Source organism: Hypomesus nipponensis, chromosome 7 (genome assembly GCF_054491055.1).
Source record: "Hypomesus nipponensis isolate SF chromosome 7, ASM5449105v1, whole genome shotgun sequence".
Taxonomy (NCBI): Eukaryota; Metazoa; Chordata; class Actinopteri; order Osmeriformes; family Osmeridae; genus Hypomesus; species Hypomesus nipponensis.
The window spans coordinates 13445112-13464227 of record NC_140367.1 but is presented as its reverse complement, the minus strand read 5'-3'; the positions used below and the strand labels follow the sequence as shown (position 1 = coordinate 13464227).

Genomic DNA, 19116 nt, shown 5'->3' with positions numbered 1-19116 from the left:
CAGGGGCAGGCAGGCAGGGCAGGCCAACTGGATGAAGCTGTCTTGGGGGCAGGGCTGAAAAGAAGCTGTCCAGGTAGAGAGGGGTAGTCCAGCAAGTCTGTGTTGCTCCAGCATCCTCTGTTGCATCCTCTGTTACACTCAGCATCCTCTCTTGTTGCTCTCAGCATGGTCTGTTGCACTCAGTTGAACAGGCCTCTGCATGACCTGTAAAAGTGAAGAAAGGGTCCATGTCAGTGGTGAAAAATGAAGCTTTTTCCATCTACACTTGATACAGACTTCAGTTTTTTTAGTATTTTTTCACAAAAATATCTGGCTAAAATCACAATTCCCACGTCTCCTAAAGGCTGCCCTCCTCGAGGTTTGGTAACAAACACGTTTTTGGTGTCAACCGAACTGTAAAATGGTGAACTTATGAACACGACGCGACCAAAACATGGCTGCTGCCTAAGCCTATGTGGTCTCCCTGGCGCATAGGCTTATTAATAAGACTTTCACGACCCAAATCTAAATTCTGAGCCGACAGGTCTTTGGAGAATCGCTGTTCTCCTAATATCTGCTCTCTTCTACCTTTTTGATGAATTCGCCTCGATGCTACATGATTTACTAATTATACAGAGGGGAAAAAGCTAGCTACTTTTCAAGTTTGGTTTTCCTTCACTTCAAACTCACGATCTAAAGGTCTCAAAGTGCTCAAACCTTCACCATAGTTCAAGAGTAGTGTACTTTCACGAGCCCAATAATTGATTGTAGCTTAACCCTTTCACACGTAGGTTCTAAATTTCTTGACTGGTCCCCCAGAGTAAGTTTTTTATGCGCGTGAGTTTTGATTAATGTCAATGTTCCAGAAATTGATTATGACGCATTGAAATCGAATTGCTATACAATTTCAGCATTTCTCGCTTCGCATTTTCCATTGACCTAGTTTGCACCCCGTATTAGTGACGACTACTCCATTCATTGGTTGTTTTGTTTATCCCGCCTTCTCGTTACGTATTACTTCCGCTTCAGGGGACTGGCGGAAACCTTCAAAGTAGATATTTTGGCTATGATTCTGGTGACCAAAGTATTTTTACAACTCAAATTATACCACCCATATATATTTTGCATGCTACGGGTATGAAAGCATGAACTGTTGTATTTCACAATGTGATGTTTTTGCCAAACTAGCTAGCTCGTAGTGTCAAATCAACAAGTTAGCTGATGCTAATTTACGAAGCTATGTTACGTTGTATGTGTGGTCGGATTATAACGAAAACACAATAATTCAGATACATCCAGTCAGTCTAATTATCGTTTTGTTTTCTCTACTTGGCTTCCATCTCGCAAGCCAACTGAGCTGGCAACACAGCCCGTGTTCACAAAATAAGTAAGGAAAATAAAACGATGCATTACAATCCTAGCACGTTAGTCTGTCTGGATGCACCTGCATTATTTTTGTACTCGTTTTAATCTGACCACACAAACAACGTAACAGAGTAAATTATCAACAATGTCAATCAAGTTGAGCCATAAAGGCGAGACTGGACAATGACCAATGACTCCCGGACCCCTTGATCAAAAGCGATCAAGTAAGCTCATGCTGCTTGGATACTTCCAAACCTTTCTGGTTGGCTTCTACTTTTCTGGGAAAACTTTTCCGGTGAGTAGATTATTTATACAAATTATACACATACCTGTGGCATGATATTGAGATGACAGCATGACCTGTTGTTGATTTCCACGATCTGATGTTTTTGCTAGCTAGCTCGTAACTTATGTTTAGTCTAATTAGAGCAAACACAATAATGCAGACATCCATTCTAAATTGATGGCTATGTTTTGTGTTCTTTTGCTACCATCTACTGCCATTCATTTCCGTGTTGATGGAACTTTTATTATTCCTCATTTATTGTCAGGCCACAGTTCAAGTATTGCAAAAATGTGAAAGTGTAATTTGTTTGGAAAATCTAGGCTTGAGCTACTTGGAAGACATAGAATAAACCATACGTTATGCTTATTCAAAATAACAACTTATTGAATTGACAAGACACTTATGTATGACTGTAATGTTTCATAGGGTTATGAACACACCTCTTGTCATACCACTTGACTGCCTGCTGTTGACCATTTTCTATATATTGAACATCTCCCTTTCTAATTTTACAGGTGAATGTGAATGTTGGCCTGCACAGACCCCGTTCCAAGAGACAGAAAATGTTGAAAGAGGGTTGCACTGCTGTACAAATTGTCCATGTATAGTACTACATTGCCATCTCTCAGGTGTGCAGAGCAAGTCAGGTCAGCACAAAGCAACCCATCCCTGCTGAACATCAACTAAACCGTTGAACACCTTATTCCTTGGTATACCTGCAGTGGCTAAAAGCCCATTTCCCATCCCACATCTTCACCACATTGTAAGAGGGACTATAGAGAGCATCCCGAGGAGCTGCATCACAGCCTGGTTTGGGAACTGCACCGCTTCGAACCGCAACTCAGCAGAAGAAAGTCAGGACAGCCAAGAAGAAAGTCGGGATCTCTCGTCCCTCTCTCAAACATCTATACTTAACGCCGCCTCCGCAAAGCCACACGCATTGTGGACAAACCCATGCACCCCACACACACCTGTACATCATCAGACTCCACTCAATACTTTGGCATATGGCTGCTACCTCAAAAACTGATGTCCACATATTATGGTATTAGTATGTTATGTTTACATTCAGTTTCCTATGACCTAGCCCTACTTGTTTACATTCACAATATCCACACTTTGGTGTCTTGAGGCATTTGTGACAAATTTAATCTTGTCTTTTATTGACCTAATACCACACAGTTGTTGTAGTTGTGTAGGTTCTGTCTAGGTCTTGGAAAACGTTGTTTAGTTTCATTGTATACTGTAAGTATATGATGACCATAAATGCCAGTTGACTTGTCATGACAACAGATCCAGAAATCCCAAACTCATCATGATCCTGGATACCCATAATGGATCCTGTGTAAAGGATCATGTCCTAAATATAGCCAGTACATCACACAACTCAAACATGCTGTACCTTTCTGCCGATATGTTGACAGAAGCCTTGCCTACCTCTACATAGCATCAAGGTTTTAGATTTTGATGTTTTTTATAGCTGTGTACTAATGATATTCCTTGATATGTAACGTGACAATGACGAGATTGTACCCTTTCCTGGACATGTAGCTACCTGAAATGAATGAAATGATACTGTGGTAAAAATTAAGAAACGTGTTGGTGTGGGTTTTTTAACTTATTAAAATATTGATTCAAATAACTTAATTCTATCATTACTGTTCCGATTTTCAAATATTCACTCAAGTGAATCCACAGTGAATGCATATGATATATTATCGTAGTGTAGCTGTCGACAAGCTAACTCGGCTAATACCGATAATATAGGCTGCCATGTTTTTTGGTCAGTACTCAATGCATTGTGGGTGTGAAAAGGTCAACGAGATAACCTACTCTTCTCACGAGAAAATACTGAGGTGTACGGGGTCAAGTGGTACATCATCAAGGGTCATATTTGTTGCCGGAAGAAAAAAAAATCTAAGATGGCCTCTTGTAGCTCAAAACGAGACGAAAGAAAAACTATTGTCGGATGTTTTAGATGCATATTAGTGAATGTATATTTATTATTTCGATCTTTAGTTGGTTGTACAAAAGTAACATGTGTTGGAAGTGATAGCCAAGTTAAGGAAAACTGATAATTTTACGGTTTACTAGGTGACGTGAGTAAAGCGTGAGTTATTTTTGGTTAGCTATTAGCTAACATTAGCTAAACTAATTTGTTTGAACGTTTTCATATGGATAATAAAGGTAAACTTTCTCAAAATATACAGTACATCAAGACTTATGTTTATAATGTACACGTAGTCTAATTTTGAAGAGTTTATTGTTACGTAATAAGCCAAACTGGACATTCTAAGGACGCGTTCTAAACATACGGGTATGTCCGTACGCTCCAGGGACCAGCCAGGACTGGACATACCGGTATGTTCGTACGTGTCAAAGGGTTAAAGTGTAAAAATAGGACTTACCAAACGTGGCTGCCTCCGACACGGCTATCAGGCGATTGCAGTTGAAAACAACAATGGCCGCCAAATAAACAAGGTATATTCGTAACGGCGAGCTGTGATTGGAAGCGAACCCTAACCCTATCGGAGGAACCTTAATAATAAGAATACCAACAATAACAATAGGTTTTCTCCTACCGGAGGAACCCTAATAAATAAGACATTGACTGGGTTCATAAAAAGAGAACATATATTTTACATATTTTCTCCTGTATATGGGGGGGGGGGGCGCATTGGTATTTTCTCAATATTTGGGGGGACACGACCCAAATTCGGCCTTGGATAAGTCACTTATTATTTGATGGCAAAGTTCCCTATTAACATAATTGATTTGAATTCAACCACACATTCTAACTCCCCTCCCTTGCCCCACTCCTCTCCCTTGTCCTGGTACTTGTCTTCCTCTCCCTCGTGCAGGCATTTCATATTCTTTCTTTCTTCGTCTTCTTTCTCTGTATTGTTCTTTTTCCACATAAGATTATCCCACAGAGGTCCTCTTACTGTATATACCTTATGGTCATGCGATTGAAAGAACTTCAACACCGGATGAACTCCCAACTCCTAGTTGGGAATCAGCTGTGATTTACAGTATTTGCATAACTTCAACCAGCTGTTTCTCAGTAGCAATGGAATAAAATACAGGGGATATGTTTGTGTTTCAATTTACAATATGAACAGCTGTTCACTTTGGCTTTAGCCAATGAGTTTGGTTTTTAACATGATGTTATCTGTTCCGACAGTGTGAAAGCATTGTTAAATTGGGCAGTAAAAATCAATAGTTTTGGTCTTGGTTGAGCTTGTGTGTAAAATAAGTTCAAGCATTTGAGATTTGTGTTTATTCTATGCATTTTGTGTCAAAGCAACAAGAAATGTGTTACAGTTTTTTACAGTCGCTAGGACACATTTCTCAATACTTTAGTCACGTTTTCAAAACTCTTCACACAGTGTGCACAACAGAAGTACATGTGGGCTAAACTGTGGATCATTTATCATTGTTTTGGCACAAAATGCAGTCAATGACTACGTCTTTCAAATAACATTCATTCTATTCTCACTTCGACACAAAAACTGCCAAAACTCTATGTACCTACAGGCCAATTTGCACATGCTAACATACTGTTTTCAAAACTGTTAAACTTCAGTTCAAAACAATAACATAATCCTAAACTGAATAAGACAGAAATGTGCTAAATTTCTACAGTAATATTGTAATGAAATATATTTAAAATAAAAAAATAAAATGCTATAAAATGATTGTGCTAGGGTTGTGCTAGGTGAGGAAATCAGCCAACATTTGTATGGGACAATGTGGCATGTCACCTCTCCCGTGCTGTCACCGAGTGGTTTGCAGCCCATCCCAGAATGGTGTCACTTTTCTTCCCACCTTACTCTCCATTCTTCAACCCCATAGAATAATCATTTTCCTCATGGAGGTGGAAAGTTTACTGTATGACCACCATCCACATGATCAAATGTCCCTCCTGGACACAATGAATGCTGAATGCCTGGACATTGCCAGGGATGAATCAGGCGTGCCAGAAGATTCTTTCCTAGGTGTATTGCCCTAGATTACATAAGATGTGATGTGGATGAGAACCTATGGCTAAATGCAGAAGATTACAGTACCATTCCTATTGTATCTGTATATAAGTGTGTATAGAAATTATTGTATTCTGGAATGATTGAGAAAAAAAAGAAAGATATACAACATATTGAAGCATACTGCATCATGTCTGATTCATTCCAGTAACATATATTGCAGGGAACTCTAAACAGTAGAGTTGTGTCCTTGTTTTACATAAGAAACCTTTGTATAATACTACTTGTTGTTAATGATTTTAAGGTCATTTTTTTGTGGGTGACAAAGTATGTTTGTTGGCTGTCAACCTTTGCTAGTGTTCTGGAAGAATGAGTTGATTTGAGACATGTATGAAGTGATTTGCTAGTTTTAGTGCATTTTGAATGTGGAATTAACTGCTGTGCCGAGCTAAAAGTTGGTCGAAAGTTGGTTAGGAGAACTGTGTAAAGAGTTTTGAAAAAGTGACCTGAGTATTGATAAATGTGTCCTAACGACTGTAAAAAACTGTAATTGTATAGCCAACACAGACGGATGTTGTGCTTACTGTGGCAACAGTTTAGGAAACTTGTTAAAAGTATTGAATACATGGGGCCTCATTCTCGAACATTTTCTTAAGTTTCTTCTGGATTGTTTCTTACGGGCTTCGGAAAAACAATGTAAGAAAAAGACATCCTCCAAATTCATGAACGCTTGAAAATGTGTTCCTACGCAGCAGAAGTTTTCTGAGCTGTGCTCCCCGGGAAGAGTTTTCTCAAGTTGAAAGCGCGTCCTCCTGCTCCTGAATTGGCATACATACACGCCCCAACAACTCCTTATAAGGGCACGCAACAGCAGTGACGTGTGCAGTCAGAATCAACACAATTAAGAAAGCAACAGGAACACAAGTTATGTCGAAGCGAAAAGCTTCATACTACCAACATCATACCGGTAAGATGAGCAGTGGAATTGTTCTCCACTGGATCTAACAGTGTGCACACTAAGCAAGGTTAATTATTATAATGATTTAAATCTGAGGATGTCTGTTATGGCAAGCCGTTTTATCATTTAACCAATGAATCTTGATATCAAGAATTTGAATTTTAGATATCAAGAATTCATTGGTTAAATGACAAAACGGCTTGCCATAGTCTGTAGAGTTGATGTGAACGCAATCACCAACAATTTATCATAACTTCATTAACACTTAAAACGCGGAGTTTTCTTAAATGTGATTCCTTTGATCCTTGAGGTTTTTTAAGGAATCACATTTGAGGCAACTCTGGACGATTTACGACTGCTATTTTGAGTTCAGAAAGTCTTCTGAATTTCAGAACAAATCCCAGATGAGAAAACTTGTCATAGTAAAATACTGTATTTATATAGAACTAGCACAATTCATACACAATGGAAATTCCAAGCGCTTTACAAATGAGCAGAAGTGTAAGTGTAGTGTGTATTTATAAAAAAATATATATGTATATGTAAAATATGTGCGTAAAATTATGAAAATTATTAGTTGGAAAATTATAAAGGAGAGAAATATTCAATTTTAAATTATAACGGACAAAAAAGGTATAACTATCTTTTTTGCGCAAACATGTCAGCTCTCAGTTGTGCGTTAGAGTGCTCTTTGGTGTGCGTAAATTCTGTTCTTAAATAAGAACAAATCCCAAATAAGAAAACATTGGTGAATGCCAGAAGCTTCGTGAAAACTGCGTAAGTAGGGTTTGAGAACAAATTTGTTTGTAAGAACATTTGGTGAATGAGGCCCATTGTGCCTAATATTCGCTCATTTAATCACACTTTTAGTATCAACAGCACCCCCCCCCCCCCCCCCAGGGGGCGCAAATCGTAGTGCCCCCCCGGCCCACCCCCCCAAATGCAACTCCGAGATATGACGTGGTGTGGTTGGCACCCTCTGCTGGCTGTGCGGGAGGGTTAATGGATTACTGGATGCACTTGGGAAAATGCCGCCCCCTTCTTCATGCCGCCCTAGGCGGCTGCTTATGTCGCCTGTAGGAAGGACCGGCCCTGATTGGGGGGGTCCAAATGAATACCCTTCCCCATATTTTTTTTGTTTTGTTAAGGGAATTGCAATTCTATATTTATATATGAAAATTCACACATTTAAAACATAGTTTCAAGGACTACATTGACTATTTGAATTCACATCTAAGGAATAGTGTAATTTCTCCCAGACAGCGACTGCCTGCACTGTCACCTCATGTCATTTTATCAGAAAAACAACGACTCATGCTTTCATGAGGCTACTCGTTTTACTTGCTTACAAATTTAGCTTGGTATCAAGTTACTTACTGTCTGAAAAAGAACGCATATGCTTTGCTGCTGGTACAGTTTTCTCTGCTTTTAAGGTAACCTAGGGGATATTTGTTGGATATTTGTGTCTCTATGGGTCTTTCCCAAACTATTACGCCCTTACAAGTTTTGGAAAGGGTCAGTACGTTTCCATGATGGTATCAATTCAAATCTAGCTTTAGTCGGATAATGCAATTTTTTGGGGCAACTGCTATTATCCTAATATATATGACAGTGAATAAACCGAATCAATGGCCGAATGTCATATCCCAGTACGATACGTGGCGCTGTTTTCATCATAACTTGTGGTGATACAGCCCTTTCCGCTTGACCTCTTCACCACTACCAACAACATAAACATTTCGAGAAATACTGCAAACGGAGAGCAAGGTGAAGCTACGTCCCTCTACATTTCGTGCATGATGACAACAGGAGTACTGCGAATGCAAATGGCGCTATCAGCTCACGTTGTTTGTTTCTGCCGGCAGCGACAACTTATCGTATTTTTTTACTTCCAGGTCACAACCTGGGAGGGAGGGCGGCGGGATCTCAAGCATGCGCAAAGATGCAGAGTCCAGTTCATAGTCCAATTCACCGTTTACAAGCATGCAATGTCCGAATTATCAACCGACTCGGATCGAGTTATCGCAAGATGTCAATTGGATCGTAGTTGGACGGCAATTATTCGAACAAAGGTGTTTACAGGAAAGGGAAAATTCTACTTCAGTCCAAATAAGCCAGTAATTCGAATCCATGTAACCACGGTGGGTATCTCCCTTACGTTCCACCTTCTTGCGCGAGCGCAAGTGAGAACTGACATTTTAATCAGATAGTGCGGCATGTAATACAAGACCAGCACTACCCCCCCCCCCCCCCCCCCACTTCGACGCAACGAAGTGTCCTCTTTCTCTGCAGAGGCCTGCTTATGACCATTCATTTGAATCAGGTGTGTTGGAGCAGGGAAACATCTAAAACATGCGGGACAGGGGTGCCCTGAGGACCAGAGTTGGTAACCACTGCCCTAGGTAACCTCAAATCTTCCATTACTCTGCAACAAGTTAACTAACGTTAGTTTCTTTGCGCTCAACTGACTAAAAAGTGTAACCATGACAACGCAGAACGACGCAAGGTGGATTCAAACATAATCACACAAGTAGAGGGGATTCACACGTTTTTCTTAACAAACGGAAATAAATTGAAAAGAAATAAGACACAACAAGAGACTGATCCATTGACAAGGTTCATAAAAGGAGAACCTATATTTTACATATTTCTGGTGTATATTGGGGGAGACAGATTGTTGTCGAAAAAAGGGACAAGACATTACAGACTTCCTGTATCACCTCTGCTTGTAAATCCGCAATCAAATCTTGCTTACATAAAATAAACCTGCTCCCGAGCAGGTTTAAGCTTACGAAGCTGTTGATATGACAGCAGGTCCAGGATGAGCTTCAAAGAACCGAACAATCCAAGATCATGACAAATTGTCAACAATCAAATCCACCTCACTGAGTTAGCAACGTACGGAGAACGGGCCCCTGGTCTGTACCTTTGTCACACCCCAACATGTACATACACATCCGAGCGTATGCTCATTACAACAACCGCAAGTTGTAAGTATGATTTTGTCGCTAACAGGTATTAGCAATGCTAACGTATCTTGTATGTAGCATAGTTAGAATGTGTGATGATTTAGTTTACTGTCAATGGGGCTAACGCTATTTCATTTTCTTGACTGTTTCATTCGAATACATAAGCTGTGTTGTCATGTAAATTTACAATTCACGATGCATGTTTGGCTCATCTAAATGTTTGGCTCATCTAAATAGACTTAATGAATAGTGTGAAATACCCTATTAGATCAGTCAATGACCTCTCTAACACTCTTGAACCCACATGTCTTGTTTGTCTTTACAACATTTATTGTAGATCTAGAAAAAATGTATACAAAGAAGATTATTTGTCGTGTTTTAATAAACAGTATTTCCTAAATTAGAAAATCCACTGTCTGGGAAGTCAAGCACTTTGAGTGCAGGAAAGACACATTACAAATAAAGCTAAATAAAATTAATAATATTATTAAGGATCTAATTGACCCTGCATGATTGTACAAACACTGAAAACAAAAAAGAATCGTAAATTGACAACTACAATCATTTTAAGGATGATGCTGAAAAATTCATACATGCATTTGTTACATGCTAATTAGACTACTGCAATCTACTATTTTCCTTTCTCCTAAATACATACATAAAAAATGGGCAACAAATGCTAAATGTTGCAGCAAAACTACTGAGTAGAACTAAATAATACAACATCTATTGTCACTCCTCTGAACTGGCTCCCAATCCAAGCCAGAGCTGATTATAAAGTCCTACTCCTAACCTAAAAATCACTCCACGAGTTAGCACTGCCTTACCTCTTGGATACCCTTGCACCCTATCCCCAAGTAAGGACAATACGATCCCAAGACGCCAGTTATCTGGTGTTCCCAAAACCAATTTTAAAAAACTGCAGGAGGCAGGTGTTCTCATATAGAGCTCCTCTTAGTAAAGGAGGCTGACACCATTTCGATATTTAAAGATAGATTAAATACCTTTCTGTTTAGTCAGTCTTACGAATGCTTAAGTGTTTGTTTGTCTGTATTTGTACTATACAACTTTAAATTACAAATAAATGGGGGGATAGGGTGATCTTATGTAGAGTTACAGTTAGTAATTTAGCAGATGCTCTTACCCAAAGCGACTTACAGTAAGTACAGGGTCATTCCCCCAAGGCAAGTAGGGTGAAGTGCCTTGCCCGAGTACCCACCATCATTTGGCACGGCTGGGGCTCGAACCGGCAACCTTCTGATTAATAGCCCGATTCACTAACCGCACAGCCATCTGACTCCCTATTTCCTGCATGGCCCTAACTAAAGAGCTATTCACTCATAAATTGCCTTCACGGCTTACCTGTTCCATCCAGAGGTAGACATAAAACTCTACTGGAGCACAGGCTGATGTTCAGTTCCCACTTGAGGTCCTGGGAGAGGATAGTGCTTAGGAAGTGGAAAGACTCCCCTGTGTTGACTGGGGATTCGCACAGGGTGATGTGGGTGAGTGGGGTTGTATTCTTTCTGAAGTCCACAACCATCTCCACTGTCTTAAGAGCATTTAGCTCAGGTTGTTCTGGCTACACCAGGGGCCTCATGTATAAAGGATTGCGCAGCTTTCATTCCAGAAGATGGTGTACGGCCAAAACGCGAAAACGACCTATGCACAGAAATATTCACATGTATAAAACCGTCCGTACGCCAGGTCCTGCGCACCTTTCCTTTATAAATCACAATCAACGTGAGATAGACCGCATGTGAACGAGCCACTGACCCCGCCTTGCCTCCTCCCATAAATGAATATGCAGATGGCCAAAAATGCATTCCTGAGGTCATTTATTTGCCTGAATTACCGTATTTCTTCAAATAAACGCCAACCCCAAATAAACACTGCACCAAAAATGAGCGTTATTTAATAAACGCCGCAGCGTTCATTCTAAGAAATACGGTGACTGTGAGATCGAGGTTCTGACAACAGAGGTGAAGGCGAGAAAATGTGTCCTGTTTGGCGGCCTGTCATCAGGTATTAGCGACAAAAGAAAGTTGGCGGAGTAGAAAACTGTCACTGTTTGCGCCCTTTCTTGTTTTTAACCTGTAGCACTTTGAGATTTAGCTAAACGTAAAGTGTATTATAAATAAAATCATTATTATTATTATTAAAGGGCCCTAAATGCTGTGGATTCAGAGAACCGGACCATGGCAGAAATTAAGAAGAAATGGTTTGATATAAAACTTTAAATTAAGAAATGAGTGGTGACGCAGCGTAACAGCATGGCAGCTATAGGGTTAACGTGACATGCATTTCCTGAGTGATTTTGTCGTTTGTTTGACACCCTCAAGTTTAACAGGAGTTATAAAAGTGGTGGCGGATTAAACAAGGCTATATAGCATTTCCCATTTTGGGTTTTGACATTTTGATGTGGCCATCCACATTAATGATCAAACTTGTATTTTTATGTTTTTTGAATAGTCAACGTCATAAATGTAGTAGTGGAAACTTTATTTTGTAATGTTTGGTGAGTTTCAGCACTTTTCAGTTAGAATTCGCCATGTTACAGAGCCAGACAAGACTTTGCGGATGGGCTGCACATTCTCATTTCTGCTCAAAAGTTTCTGTGACGGCCCGCACATTCTCATGTCAAGTAAATCTTTATACATCACAAAGTGTGCGTGAAAACCAGCGTACGCAAGCATTTTGTGCGTACGCAACGTTTATACATGAGGCCCCTGGTCACCAGGTTGTCAGCTTCCCACCCATAATCAGAAGTTTGACAGACGGATGACTGGAGGTAGCTGTTGGTGTACAGGGAGAAGAGCATCAATAGTTAATACGAGTGCACAAATTTTTTTCACGTTCATTTTAGCGCAAATAGTTTTTTTGAACTTCATTTAATATTGTTTTTATGTTTTTGAAATAATTTGATCGATAGGCCATTTAGAAACTATCTGTAGTTTTGTAATGTTTCCTCAGCCTACCTCAATTCTGACTTGTGTGCTGAGTCGGTCACCTGGACTTGGGATACAGCGTTTATTTTTTCCGGGAATATCAATCTAAATGTATGCACTGACTAATAAAATAAATTGTTAAAACTCAAACTTTAGATTTTTCTGGGGCATGTGCCCCAGTAAAAAGGGTCTAACAACGCCCCTGGTTCCGTCCACTTTTTACACCAGTCCTTGAATTTGAATTAAAAAAAATGTAAATGTATTGCACTCAATACACTTTCCAGTGCATTATACTGTAGTGCACTGTGTATAACAGATTAAAATGATAGTTTTCCTCACTGTACACTATCATAATATAGGCAGTGTTAGGGTTAGTTAGGGGTACTCTTACTTACAGTACAGTAAATCAAGCCACCACTGTATTTTTAGCCTTTGTGTATTTTACCTCCTTGAGTTGTAGACACACATCACAAAACTAGAACTCAGAACTGGTTGAACCATGCAACTAACTTTCCTTTTGCTTTACCTAAATCAAGTCAAATCAGGGTTTCAAAACAGAATAGTTTTTTCCTATCAGAATTTGAATTTTATAACATTTCTAGTTTTACGTTCCACCTTAAAATTATCATCACTGAACCGGTTAGAACAAAAATGAAATACTGGTTATAATGTTCCATGAAGGACTGAGTGATATCACAATATGTATCTTTTGGATGCTATAACAAATATTTTGATAAATATTTTACTCTTTCGTCTCTTTCGATGTCACAAAACATCATAAAACCGTATTACATCAGAAATTAAGAGCTAGCCAGCATTCATGCCCTAAATAAACCTTTTGAGGCAAACAGATTCATTGGCTGGGGTAGTTGCCAGCTGTCGACTACACGTCAGGAATGTGAAAAACTTCACCTACTTTTATTCTCTGATAATTAAGTCCAAGAGGCCGTTTTCCTGTTTCTGTATTTAAGTTCAACATAAAACAATTTGTATGCTGTGATACTTTGCAGAATTTAAATTTTATTTTAAAGAAATGATATATAAAAATACAACATAATGGCAAGCATGTTATATTAGTATTAGTCTCACTGCAGGTATAAAAATAATAACTTTGACAATTAAGTATTCTTATTTTGTAGATTGTCAAAGCTCGAGGCTTATGTTTTTCACATTTAAACTGATGGAAAAAAACAAAAACTTCTAAGGAATGAGTAACTCAATGAGTGAGTGTGTGTCTGCATGAGAATCTATGAATGGTTGTGACACAGAGACAGTTACACTAGTGCCCGTAGGCGACTTTCTGAACACTAGAAAGGCCTCAGCAGTTCCGTAAGGACAGCCGGCATCTGTCTATGTAGTTCCTGGTGTACATACATCCCCAAGCCTTCTTTAAGAATGAAGAAATACTTGACTTAATCATTGTATGTGACTCTGCAAACAAGTTCCATATGAAGAGAAAGGTGAGTACAGTATATTTGTTTCATTTCATTCATGCTTACATGTACATTTTGGGGATTAGTGTAATTAAGGGGAATCACATAATGATCAGCCTAAACTAGATCATCATACCTCAACTGTTTGCTTTGCTGTTATTTCCCATTATTGTTTGAGCATCTCTTAAAGCACAAAAATTGCATAATATAATTTTGTATGTGTGTTTCTGGACATCAAAATATTTATTGTTTGAACAAAACATATTTTGAATTACATGAGGTTAACTTGTTGCACCTAAGTGAAAATAATACAGTTTCTTGTGTGTTTTTTGTCAGATTTGGACTATTTGTGTCCTTCTTTGTCTATTCTTGAGTCTAGAATGTTGCTCTGGAGTTTCTGGGAACCCAATAACAAATGATGTGAGCAGACTGTTGTTACTGGTAAGAGCGCAGCAATCACGAGTAGCCATAGAGTATTATCTGTAAGATATGCTGTAAATATGTTTAAGAGTGTACTTGGTCCATCTGTGTATGTATGTGCACATACTTTTTCCCAATTTTTCAAACGTCTAAATCATCAGTGACTATAATCCTTGAAATTTCTGAACAATGCCCACTAGTTAATTATATATCTAGATCTTTCAATCAATCTTTGAATACATCTTTTTTGTGTAATTAGATATTATCAAAAACATTTTTTTTTTTACAGAAACAGAATATTCCAAAGAATTATGAGATTCCAATACATTATATTCCCAAAGAATTGGTGAGTGACATCTTATAAACTACATAAAAATAAGCCGACTATTACATGTAACTTTCAGAACTATGATTTGTAATGTGTTACCCCTTGTCCAGTGTGGTATGTGCTGGGTTATATTAAATAGCTATCCTTTGGAGCAAAGCCTTAAGGATCTGGCCCAGATGTTTGGTGCTATCTCTTCCAACAAAGACGAGATAATCATCTTCATTACAATGCTACAGAGTCTACGCTTCCAGCTTGACCATGAGGAGTTGGTAATACGGTGACATTTTATTTAGTTTAACATCAATATACATAGTTTGCTCACTACAGTAAATAATCAGAATCTGTCAATTTGTTTTTCTCTTTCACCAGGAGGCAACAATGCAAGTCTTCCAGTGCCACTACAGGGAGGAGGAATGGCTATCTGGACAATATTTTGACTATGTCAGAGAGATTTTAGATTCTGCAGCTCACATGGCAAGAGAATTTCGCTGTAAACCTCCTCCATGTCCAGCCTCATACATTCACTTACCAGGTAAGAATCTGCTGCAACTTGCCCCAACATAAGTAACAATCATGCTCAATATGGAACACTAAACTGCCTCAACACAAACTGAACCTCGTTACCTTTATCAATTTTTTTATTATACGTACTCCCCTCCAGCCTCTACTTCCAGCGAAGGACTGTCACGACAAGTCCTTCCACGGGCAAGAGGGACTCAGACCATGATACAGAATGAGAAGTTAGGATGTATTAATTGTAACTCCACACAGCAAAAATAGCAGATAAGATGAGTAAAAAGTTTTAAACAAAAGTCACCTTTTTGTAATTCAAATTAATGTCACAAATATTTGAACAATTCAATGTTAAGTTAAAGAAAAATTATTTTGAGAAAGGAAATCTGCCCAAAAGAAATAATTAATTTTTTGAAACCATGTGTGCTACAATTATTGACTCTAGCCCTGATACAAAGCTTCCAAACAACCCACATTCATAGAATCTGTCAAATCCAACTTTCTATCTCAAGAATTACATTTTGAGGCAGCACACTGGCAGGAGTTAATGTTTCCTAGCTACATAAATCATTAACTTGGCTGCTGCAATGTGAATGAAAATGGTTTAATTTGAGACGAGCATACCCATCCTTCAAACCTGTCACTTGATAATATGACTTTGCTTTGATAAACCATAAGTCATATTTATCAAAACGGATGTGCAACACGATATAATTTGTAAAAGACTGGTCTGGACCAATCAGACCTTAATCAGTCTTGCTGTGAGACACATTTTGTTGATCTTTCACAACCAAAAGGTTTGCCACTTCTAATTGGCATTGGTTGACGAGTACAGTATAGGAAGTAAAAAGGAGAACAGATTCAGAAAATGAAGTAAGGCTTAATAAAAACCCCAAGCAAAATATTTATAGCATGCCATCCACCAGTACACATTTACTGTTTCTCAATTGCAAGAGCACATTTGTCCAAACAGAATGCCCTTTTTGAAAACAATTAACAAACAGCCTCCAACAAAAACTCAAAATAAACAACACATGACATAAAAATAAACTACCTCCAACAAAACAAGTTATTATACACAGTTGTTAAAGACTAATTGCAACTATCAATGGTACCTAACTTAGATCACCCTCTTTTACAGACTTGCTCAAATCCCATCCACACAAAGAATGCACAATTTCCTCTGAAATAACTTGAAACTGTCAAGTTACTGTCATCCTGGTACAGAAATTATTTAGACTCCTTTACATTTCTCACTCTTTCATTGCAGCCATTTGCTAAAATCAAAAAAGTTTATTTTATTTCTCAAATGTACACTCAGCACCCCACCTTGACAAAAAAAAAGAAATGTAGAAATGTATTAAAGAAAAACTGAAATATCACATGATCATAAGTATTCAGACCCATTGCTCAGTATTGAGTAGAACCACCCTTTTGAGCTCGTACAGCCATGAGTCTTCTTGGGAATGATGACACAAGTTTTTCACACCTGGATTCGGGGATCCTCTGCCATTCTTCCTTGCAGATCCTCTCCTGTTCTGTCAGGTTGGATGGTGAACGTTGGTGGACAGCCATTTTCAGGTCTCTCCAGAGATGCTCAATTGGTTTTAGGTCAGGGCTCTGGCTGGGCCAGTCAAAAATGGTCACAGAGTTGTTCCGAAGCCACTCCTTTGTTATTTTAGCTGTGTGCTTACGGTCATTGTCTCGTTGGAAGTTGCATCTTCGGCCCAGTCTGAGGACCAGGCGGGCCGCTGCGTTCTGAATCCTCTGAAGAGGGCGGGTTGCACATGCTGGGAGACCAGCGAGCAGCGAGTTGCAGTAGTCCAACTTGGAGAGGACCAGTGCTTGAACTAGCAGCTTAATACTTATGACCATGTGATATTTCAGTTTTTCTTTTTTAATACATTTGCAAAAATGTCTACATTTCAGTTTTTTTCTGTCAAGATGGGGTGCTGAGTGTACATTCATGAGAAATTAAATACACTTTTTTGATTTTATCAAATGGCTCCAATGAAACAGAGTGAAACATTTAAAGGGGTCTGAATACTTTCCGTACCCACTGTATAATAGCAATCAGACATTTCTTTAGATTTTGTTTTCCAACAAATATTGTAAATAATAAAACAAAATATAGCTGCAAGCAGCAATGGCGGATTCCTCTTTGAAAATGGCAAAATGTTGTAAAATTGACATAATAGATAGTTACACTGGGATTAACCAGAAGACTTGAAACTGTGATTTCTGACATAATAAAAAAAACTGTTTATACCTCTGACTGTATTAGAACCCAGCACCCTTCACACACCAGCACTGCGTCTCATCCTATTAAGCCATTTCATCGTTCAATTTTTGTATCAGAAAATAAGACATTTCTCCAATGGCAAGCATTGTCAAATTTGGTTAAAGTTCTAACAGCTGTAATTCAGTCCTATTTATAAATGGGACATAAAACAGGATGACTGGGTTGCGTAGCAACGTAGCGCCCAGTGGCAGTGGTTAGCTTTGCAGATGAGCTACACGTCACATGAACGAATGCAATGTTAACAAAGGTAACTTCAGTGCTACATCGCACTCGCTATAAGACAAAGTCTCCAAACATTCTAGGTCGCCGCCATCACTCCCATTGGGAAACAATGATAAAAAGGCAGAGCCAACACGGACATTGTGGGCAAAGAAACATTGCATGCTTTTCGGCCGTGCGAGGGCATTTGTCACCCCCCCATACAGGTAGCCCCCTATACTAGCACAGGTGCTAGACGCCCGGTGTTTTCGCCCTGGTTTCCGAACTACCTGGTTTCCGTAAGCATGCGAGCTGTGCTTTCACCTTACAGCAGCGGATGTGGTTGGCCTCTATCACCAGATTCGTCACAAATTTACAAATATTATTGGTTATTTTCAAGTCGCATCTCATATTTGCTGCTGTAGGCTAAGAAAATAAAACAATTTGCAAGCTTGCATGAAGTGGGATTCGATTGCACTAGAGCAAAAACACAAATATGATTGTTGGTCCGTTGCTCTGCAATGCGAGCTATTCAAGCTCATGGAGCAAATAAGCTTTCAGTCACGTATTTATTAACTACATTGGCATTCAGGCAACAACATTTTGTTTTGGGTTCATCGAAAATAACTGGTTAGCGTTGGTACACCAGACAATACCCGAATGTAGGCTCCTCACGTATTTGGGGTTGTCTCAAGGCAATAGTCATATTTACCATGATACCACAGCTTCTTACATTTACATTTAGTCATTTAGCAGACACACTTATCCAGAGCGACTTACAGTAGGCTAAGTACATTCCCCCCAAGGCAAGTAGGGTGAAGTGCCCAAGGAGACAATGTAATTTGGTATGGTCGGCAACCTTCAGATTACTAGCCCGATTCCCTCACCGTTCAGCCACCTGACTCCCCTCTCTCTTCTTATGAAACGACCTCGTACAAATTAACCCTTTGAAACACAACAGCAAAAGGAATAATCTATTTGGCTTTCTACTAGTGGTGGGTCGTTATCGTCGTTAACGTGCTGCGTTAACATGAGACTCTTCCATTCTCAAAGTTGGGTTGGGAGCTGGGTCTATACTACGCAAGCTATGGTGACTTTCACCTGATATTTTAGTCCGGATGTATACCTAGCCGAATTGCATTGTAGGGGGCGAGAACGAGTCTTTGAACCTGTGTGTATGCCTTGGATGTGTATGAAATTATCACATCAAATGTGACATGCTAACATGGATGCAGCTATGAAGCCGCCTGGTTTGCTTCAGGGAAAATGTATTTTTAAGAAGCTTCCCAATGGAAACATCGACAAGACTAAGGTTGTTTGCCATTGTGCTATGCGGTATTAGTTTACTGTAGGAGTTCTTCCAGTCTCAAATACCACCTAAATGCAAAGCATCCCTTAGCTAATGCGGAAGATGCCGGGCCAAGCGCTGATGTA

The 19116-nt window shown here is 39.2% G+C and overlaps 1 protein-coding gene and 1 long non-coding RNA gene across 3 annotated transcripts; both read left to right on the top strand.

The window, feature by feature from the left end:
- Positions 1-1322: 1322 nt before the first annotated feature.
- Positions 1323-4020, top strand: LOC146276879 (uncharacterized). The gene is made up of 2 exons (XR_014762473.1): positions 1323-1639; positions 2146-4020. It is a non-coding gene; the product is annotated as an uncharacterized LOC146276879 (long non-coding RNA).
- Positions 4021-8940: 4920 nt separating this feature from the next.
- Positions 8941-16495, top strand: LOC146276878 (uncharacterized). 2 transcript variants are annotated; one of them, XM_084702042.1, is made up of 7 exons: positions 8941-9561; positions 9878-13948; positions 14258-14362; positions 14631-14687; positions 14780-14938; positions 15039-15201; positions 15331-16495. In XM_084702042.1, the coding sequence occupies exons 2-7, from the start codon at positions 13937-13939 to the stop codon at positions 15447-15449; spliced, it is 615 nt and encodes a 204-aa protein (XP_084558168.1). In that variant the 5' UTR covers positions 8941-9561; positions 9878-13936; the 3' UTR covers positions 15450-16495. The 2 variants fall into 2 exon arrangements, with proteins under 2 accessions (XP_084558168.1, XP_084558167.1); XM_084702041.1 differs by having other exon boundaries at positions 8941-13948.
- Positions 16496-19116: the final 2621 nt, after the last annotated feature.